Here is an 8,394-nt window from a genome sequence, read left to right on the forward strand (position 1 = left end):
TACCATGTGAGAATAGGAACCCATGCCCCTAACCAGGGATGGGGAGTAGTATTAATAGACTTAGTAACTGGGCCAGGCCCATTACAGTGAGGGGTGAGACGGTAATTACATGGGGAATACCCCAAACCCTAGAATCCTAGACGGGTAGTCTAACAAGATAGTGTCTACTGTCTAGTTTTATAACTAATTTGGGAATGGCTATATAAGCTGCTGCGCGTCTCCAACTATTTTGACCCATGTAGGATCGCAGTTAGTTTGAATTTTGTTTTGGAAAATTAGATGGCATAAATCCTCGATGATCACCATATTCAACATCTTGATATATATATTTCTCTAATATTATAACATATAGTTATGCTCATTTTCGTATGTCAGGTGATTAATTAACAACGCTACAATCGAGCTATTAATTGACAAGTATCATTTGTCCTGGAGCTTGAAGAAGGCCATGAGGGGCGCATACACCCTCTCCCTCGCGTTGGCAGCCATGACAAAGTCGGCGTGCGCGTAGTCGTCCACGTACTGGACCGTGAGCTTGTCGCCGTGGTGCGACTTGAGGACCTGGAGCAGGTGGCTCACGTCCTGCGGGTCCGACAGGGTGTCCCTGCCTCCGTAGCCGAGGAAGAGCGGGAAGTCGTCGGGGATCGCCGAGAGGTCGTACGCCGGCGGCGTCGCCTGCCCATAGTGCTTCGTGTTGTCCGCGGCGTTGCCGTAGTCGTACTTGGCAAGCGTTCCTCGTCGGATCACTACCGGTTCAGTTGAGAGAGAGATGGTTTAATTCGGTGAGTGAATTAAAGGGCACGTGATTATATATATGTACATGTTCCTTAGTAGCCTCGGAGCCAGCGAGGGAAGACTTTACTTTGAGCCAGATGGACCATGTTCTTGGTCGCGGAAGCCTGTGGCTCATGGGCAAGGAAGACCTGAACGGAGGAGTTGTCGAGGCAGCAGTTGTCACCTGCATGCGCCAGCAAAGCTCCGTGGGAGGTAAAATCCAAAGGAAACAAAGTGAAGAACGATAATTAATTGCAAATAATCCTTTACTAGTGTACCTGTGAACACTGACATCAGACTGTAGCAATCGATCCCTGGCTGCGAGCATATGTCAGTCAGTAGCTTGTGCACAGGTTCCCTGCATGCATGCACGCGACATTTTTTTTGTTTCCTTACTCCATTAATCACTGCTTTTGTACAAAAGCGCTAGCACGTAAACGTAACATATGGAGAGACGATCATCAGGTGGAACCAGAGCGTGAGAAAAAGATTTTTTTTAAAAAAAAAAGGAAAGAAAATTACCCTGTCGGGTCGAACTCATCCAGCCCGAGCCAGTACATAGCCTGAAATAAACAAGTTAGTATCATTATATTATTATTTATAAGTTACTCCATTAATCACTGCTTCTGTATGCCGATTTTGGTATGCCGGTTTTGGAGCCGGCCGGTCGTGCTGTTTGTTTGGTTTGTTTTTGTTTTACCTCCGCAAGGAAGACGTCTGCGCCGGCCAGCGCGAGCGGCGACGTGACCTTGTCAAGGTAGGCGATGGGGCTGAGCAGTCCGGCGGACCTGAGCATCCCCAGCTGCTGGCGCTGGCTGAGCGCCGCGAACGCGATGAGGGTCCCCAGCGAGTGGCCGACGTAGTGCATCCTCTGCTGTCCCGACTGCGCGTACACGTACTGCACCACCGCCGACAGGTCGTTGCTGGCCAGCTCGTCCCACGACCAGTCCCAGTACGCCTGAACACGTGCGCGACAGCGAAGAATGCAAGTTACATGCATGAATCGAAATCGAAGCGATCGGGCACGGGCACGGACACGGGCGGGAAAATCGAACCGGGTCGCTGGAGGACAGCGTGGTGTGGCCGCGGCTGTAGACGGTGCCCCGGGTGTTGGCGATCCACACGTCGTAGCCGCCGTCCGCCAGGATGTAGCCCAGGGACTCGTCCGGGGAGCTCATCAGCCACGTCACGCCGTCCTGCGGTGCGGCCACGCCAGACAATTTAGTGGCTGAAATCAGTGTGTAGATTAGCGATGGCTTGATGGAGTAGTACAGTGGAGTATATACTTTACCATGAGGAGGCCGTGCTGGAGCAGCACCGGGATCTTACTGCCGGCCGCCGATTGGCCGGAGCCGCGGCCGCGGCCGCCGGGTATCCGCTGCAAGCTCAGGATGTACCCGTCCGCGGTGGTCACCTACGCTACGCATTAACAGACACTCACTCAATGTACTACTGTACTGGTTGGTAATCTAGCTAGCTGTCCCCTGATCGAGAAGTAGTAACTATTAATCAATCTTCTGGCAAGAACCGTGTGACGGACGTCATTGTTTTGTCTTTTAATACGTACGGTGTGTTCCTCGCACTTGTACCCGAACGGCTCCAGCCTGGACAGGCACGTGCCGTTGTTGGCCGCCGCGCGTGCCGCCTGCGGAGCCGGCCGCACTGCCGTTGCTGCTGCTCCCAAGCTGAGCAGAACCACCAGCAGGCTTGCCACAGCGCTGCTGTTGCGCCTTCTTCCTCCTGGCGTCATCGTCGCCGGTGAAAATTAGAGACCCACTCGATAACTGTTTTAGCGGCAAATACGTCTAGCTATATGGTTCTTTCGACGGATGATGGTTGGAAAATTCCGCATCATGTGTGCTCGTCTTTTATACTGCTTCGGCTAATCATGATTTGACAATGTCATTTTCACCTCGATCGGATTAACGCCGCCGGCAGGCGGGGGCGTGCGTGCGTGCACTTCTGTTCCACGTCGATAGGCAACGGTAGTGCGCTATTAAATTACTATACTACTAGTCTACAAATGCAGTGCAGTGTGAATTAGTTTGAACTGGAGCGAAGCCATTCTATTGTTTTTTGTTTAATTTAATCCTGTTTTCAGCTGACCGACCTGCGCCTGTGCACTGTGGCTTGCCGTCGTCGTCACTTTGTTGCCGGTGCCGCCAAAAGTGAACCGTAGCTAGCTGACATCGATGATTATTGCAACGGGGGGCGCGCGCAAGAGGCCTACGTACATGGGCGTTTCGATTTCTCTTGCGGTTACGGATGGATCGTCATTATTATATTGCTCACCATCTGTGGTCCGCTCGCACGTACTGGCTTGTGGATCTGGACCATATCGCCTGTAGTTTTCCGTGGAGGTCAGGTTGGTTGGTTGTTTGGCCAAGGCGTCGCGCGTGATGTGTACGTACTACGACGTACGTGTCGACGACGGGGCCGGTTCACACGCTCGTCACTGCAGGACGAGACGTCGACGACGTGATCTGCACGCACAAGAGACCACAACAAACAGATAGCCATCGTGCATGCGCGCCCGCGTGAACAACTTCACTGCTTTGTCCTATGTGCTATGGCCCGATCGTTTCAGGTGGTGTGTGTATGATATCTCATGTTAGCTAGCTAGTCTCGTGTTTGGTTGGCAAGCGATCAGGGGCAGCTATGGCAGGGTCATCTAATATTCTGTGAACATCTGGTCCATGAACTTGTTTGCGTGAAAAACGACACGCCGGCAGGAGTGGAGTGTCAAGTGTGAGCGCCAAGCTCGATCCGGCGTACGTAGTTGTCACGTGGGCGCGCGAGTGCAAGCCTGCAAGGTCCAGCTTTAGCTAGCTCGCTGCCGTACGCGTGAGGGCCAACGTCGTCTGGGGGACCTCCAGCCCAGCCACCATATGCCCACAAGATCCGCCCGTCACCATGTGAGTGAGCTCACGAGGGAGCAGGGCCGCTTCTATTTTGGGAACCTGAGCAAAAATAGAGGCTACTTCTATCTCTCTCTCTCTCTATATATAGCCTTAAAATATATAATTCAAAATATTTTTCGATGCAACAAAAATATTTTTATTGAGTGCAATAAATTTTTTAATGTCTATAAAATCGTCAATATGATTTATATAGTCCTAATAAACACTTATTTGTGCTTTATATCAAGCTAAAACGTTTCTATTAACAGACTCATATATAAAAAATCATCCTTTTAATCTTTATATAGAGTAAAACTTGTTGCATGCGCAAAGCCTCCCACTCGTATCTAGTGGCGGAGCTCTATAAAATTAATGACCCGGGCCACTCTATAAAACTTGAAGGTTACTTTAAACAGCCCCTAATATATTGTGCGGATAAATATACCGCTAAAACAAAATATACCACAAACATAGACTAAGATAGTATTTACTTCAATTCAACATCTAAAAATACAATAAACTTAATTAAAAATATAAAAAATACCTAATTAGAGACGATTTGGTCCTTCCCCGCCTCTAATAACTTTATCAACATTAGCACGTGAATTTGAACCTACACATTGCAACTTAAATATTTGTATAAAATGAGAGATACAACATGACAATATAACTAATGAATACAAAAATGTATAAGTGAGTATAAAAATATATCACTTGAACTTTGGTGAAGATAGCTTTTTCATTCGACTCTTCAATTCTTGAAAATAGTATAAAATATCATCACTTTGAATACTTGCAAAGATATTTCTTTCACAATCTAATATTTAGCTCGTTGTTCATAGTGAGTTGTGAGTCGCATCGGCCGCCCCACGACGACCATTTGACCATTTCGGTCCCAATGCTGCCATGTTGCAACCCCGACCGTTCAATGTGTGCGTAGTAAAGGACAGAAAAAATGAAAAAAAGGCTAACGGATGGGCCCTAGGTATCAAGTGACTGATCCTGATCCCTCTTTCGACGTCCTGAAATCAAATAAAAATAATTTCATCTCATTACTTCTCGAATAGTAAATAGAATTGTCCCGTCCCTGAAAGCTCAGATTCCATGTCGCCTGCTAAACAAATGTTATTTTTAAATTTTGATGCCTTCTCTAAGAGAGGTCGATGTTGAGATGAATGCTATCAAGTGGGATGTCCTGATCAGGGTGTTTGGTTTATATGGACTAATTTTTAGTCTCTCCATTTTATTTTATTTTCGTTTCTAAATTACCAAATTTAGAAACTGATTTAGTTTTTAAAGTTAACAATTTAGGGACTAAAATAGAATAAAATAAAGGAACTAAAAATTAGTTCCTAGAAACCAAACACCCTATTGGTCACTTGTTTTCGATTACTACATGACATAAAAAACAAGTCAACAAAAGTTAAGAATATGAACCTAGTAATAGCTTGAAGACGAAGATTCTCAAGAGGAAATGTGAACAAAAGAATATTAAATGTTAATAAGCAACGAAGTACAAGACTCATCTCTTATGCCTTAGCATTTTTATTCCATTTCTCTTCGTATTAAACAAGTTTACAAATATACCTTCAGCTTCTCTACGCAAGATAGCTCGAAGATACTTCGAAGGCTAATCAAGACGAAGCTAAGGCGCTTGAAAAGGTGAATTTTATGTAGGACACTATTTACCTATTTATAGAAAAGATGAACAACTTCGTAGGAAATTACAAACATGCCCATAAAGTTTACACACATGATTTACAAACGATGTAGTGACATCGTCGTCTTTTCTCTTTCTTTATTCCTTTACAAGTCTTAGACTTCTTCCCCTTCGTCACTTTGCGCATGAAGTCTTCTTCATGTCGAGGGCCGAGGCCAATGACTTCGGCTCGCACCTTCTCCACTTATGTCATTTGGATGAAGCTTCTTTACACACCACTTCGGTCGAAAGCTAGCTTTGTCTGCCCTTAGCTTATATACATGAAACATATTTGTTCATGTCGAAGTAAAAGTATTCTAGGGATCTTCGACAGAGTAGGCCCCAATAGTAGCCCCTTGCGGAATAAGTTCGTTTCTTCATAACGAGCTTAGATCGCAAAAAAGACAAAATTGGGAGGCCTTGTACCGAATGTTTGAAAAACACCTTCCCGAAGCTCGTTATGGAGAAGGTAGAATAATTCGGTAAAAAGATCTACACTGGCAGTTGGACAAACGGTGTAGGCGATGCGTGTGAACTTTTTTCGTGACCCGTGCCTCTGCACGCCCATTCCTTAGTATAAAAGCGGTGGAGCGGGTGAAGATGGGCCACATTTTATTGCCCTAACCCACGTGCTGCCACAATTTTTTGTGCCTCCTATGATTTTCGGCTACTACCACATGGAAAACAGCTTCGACACAATCCCCTTAGATGGCTAGGATTCGCTCGACTGCTAAGCTAGTCATACCTACTTCTTCGTAGGCGCCTCAAGATACGGTGCCAATCTCTAAAGCCATGAAGGCTTCATCATCGTCAAAGCCTGCCCAAGAGCTACCCAAGGATAGATCATCGAAATCAAGCTACATTGAGATTGACCGCTCTATTATGAAGTAAAAAGACTTGCAGCTGATGAAGAAGCTTGGCTACTTTAGCAACAAGGTCAATGTGCGCCTCCCTGGAGATGAAACAACCCTAAGTCCAAGGAAAGACGGAGTTGTCGTCTATAAGAGCCTTTTCAAGGCAGGACTTCGGCTTCGTATGTACAAGATGATTGCGAAGGTATTGCAGTGGTATGAGGTGTATATGGTTCAATTAACACCAAATGCAATAGTTGGCCTTGATGTTTTTATTTGGGACATGCGAAGCCAGGGAGTTCACACCAATGCTGATGCATTCTGTATAGTTCATGATTTACATTATCAAACAAAGGCTAAGGATCAGACATGCCTCCATAACAACTTTGGATGCTACAATTTCATATATCGCAAGGACACAGTGTCACACCCGGATTTAAGGGATAAAGTCGGGTGCATCTCATATGTGCGCTAAGGAAGCACAACACACATAATTACAGAGTGCATAGAGATAAATGTCATAAATATCATAAAAGTACTTATTACATAGCGGAAGTCTTACAAAATAAATGATAAAATATAAAACAAACTAAATCTTATTTCCCTGGCGCCACAAAGCTGACTGGGAGACACCACCTAGATCAAGTCGAAAGCCTCAAAGTTAGGCGACTCCTCTTCGACCACCTGTTCTTCTCTCGTGGGGGGTGTGAGACAGCAAGAGTGAGCTCACATACGCTCATATCAACAAGTCATGGGGAATAATGTGCATGAACTCACCAAAGGTGGGAGTTCATGTGAAGTGTACGGCTGATCAACAAAATAAAGGCTGAAGCTGAGCATTGCTTTTATAAGTTGGTCAAAATTTTATTAGCAGTTACTGAGTGTAAGTATATACCAAACCTTAGTAATAATAAATAAAAGTAATAAGAAAATAATCCCAAATGAGATGCAAATGACAAATTGAGTTTTAATTCCATATATTAATCATGTGAGGGTCCGAGCTGCTCATGACCGTGAGCACGGCTAGTATACCAGTTTTACACTCTGCAGAGGTTGCACATCTTTACCCACAAGTCATGTTACCCATCTGCCAAGAGACGACCAATCCCATACACCTCTACTGAGGAGGTGAGGCAGGCTAACACTACGAGGCCTTTACAAAGTTCCATTAGCTTCAGAAATCCCGCTACAGTTTATAGGAAGCTCCAGTGCAGGAATCCCTCGCCTGACCGCCATTGCAGCAAAATCAACCCAAGGACCTCCCTACAGTGACCACTTCCCTACTGCCCTTGCCCCTTTCGGGTAAGGAAGTCATCCACTAGCTTTCCTAGTTAATCAGCCAAGGGCATCCCATACTACCCTTGTGGTAGCACTGTTTTCCTGGGTGGTCACTCCATGTTCCCATTAACATAATGATCTTAACATGAACAATAATAATAAACAGAGAATAAAGGTGTAATCATGAATAATATTTCTCCATACCCAAATCCACATAAAGCAATAGCAAGTACTACCCAAAAATATTTCAGTGGTAAAACAAGGTATAAAGATAACCAAAACTGGGGTAACCTATTGGATCCCATCAAATTTAACCTATGCAGATCATTATGAATAATAAGAACATGGCTGGGTAAAAATAAGTGATCAAGGGCATAACTTGCCTTCAATGAGCTCCTGCTCAGCTACTTCTATCTGCTGGGCACCAGGATCCTCAGTAGTTTGATCGTCTACTCGCATCAATACAAACATACATAGTATAACAAAAATTAACATCACACCAAACATGTAATCAAAATACATAATAAAAATCAACACATTGAATTAAGATCATAGGAACTGGAATCATTAAATTTGGAGTTATGGATTTTAAATTATGAATTTCCAAAGGTTTTATGTGCTTGAAAGGAGGCAGTCGGCCCATGTAGTTTTTTTCTTTTTATCTTTTATCTTCTTTTCTCTATTTCTAAGTTGAATTTGAATTCGAATTCGAATTCGAATTTTGAATTCAAAATTGTGCCAAATTTATTCTCAAATCATATTGTCAAATTAAAAATACCAATTTTAGAAATATAATTATATTATTTATATTTTTATATCATTTCTCTTCTTCTTATTTTCAAAACCCAAATTTTAATTTAGGGTTTAATCCAACCTTTAGTAATTATTATCT

General features: G+C 44.2%; 1 protein-coding gene across 1 annotated transcript; it reads right to left on the reverse strand.

Moving 5' to 3' along the window:
* Positions 1 to 307: 307 nt before the first annotated feature.
* LOC103648785 (triacylglycerol lipase 2) lies at positions 308 to 2,524 on the reverse strand. The gene is made up of 8 exons (XM_035965069.1): positions 2,342 to 2,524; positions 2,066 to 2,188; positions 1,830 to 1,970; positions 1,475 to 1,732; positions 1,297 to 1,337; positions 1,053 to 1,132; positions 863 to 958; positions 308 to 746 (listed from the first exon to the last, which is right to left on the reverse strand). Exons 1-8 carry the CDS (start codon positions 2,522 to 2,524, stop codon positions 421 to 423), a joined length of 1,248 nt encoding a protein of 415 aa, XP_035820962.1. The 3' UTR covers positions 308 to 420.
* Between the last annotated feature and the right edge of the window lie 5,870 nt (positions 2,525 to 8,394).

This window comes from Zea mays, chromosome 2 (assembly GCF_902167145.1).
Source record: "Zea mays cultivar B73 chromosome 2, Zm-B73-REFERENCE-NAM-5.0, whole genome shotgun sequence".
Lineage (NCBI taxonomy): Eukaryota > Viridiplantae > Streptophyta > Magnoliopsida > Poales > Poaceae > Zea > Zea mays.

Excerpts from the sequence above, each read along its gene's own strand:
- LOC103648785 (XM_035965069.1), bottom strand. The coding sequence starts at position 2,524 with ATGACGCCAGGAGGAAGAAGGCGCAACAGCAGCGCTGTGGCAAGCCTG. Across the intron at positions 1,338-1,474 it reads CAGACGTCTTCCTTGCGGAG|GCTATGTACTGGCTCGGGCT; the intron begins GTAAAACAAAAA and ends TGTTTATTTCAG. Across the intron at positions 959-1,052 it reads TCTGATGTCAGTGTTCACAG|GTGACAACTGCTGCCTCGAC; the intron begins GTACACTAGTAA and ends TGGCGCATGCAG.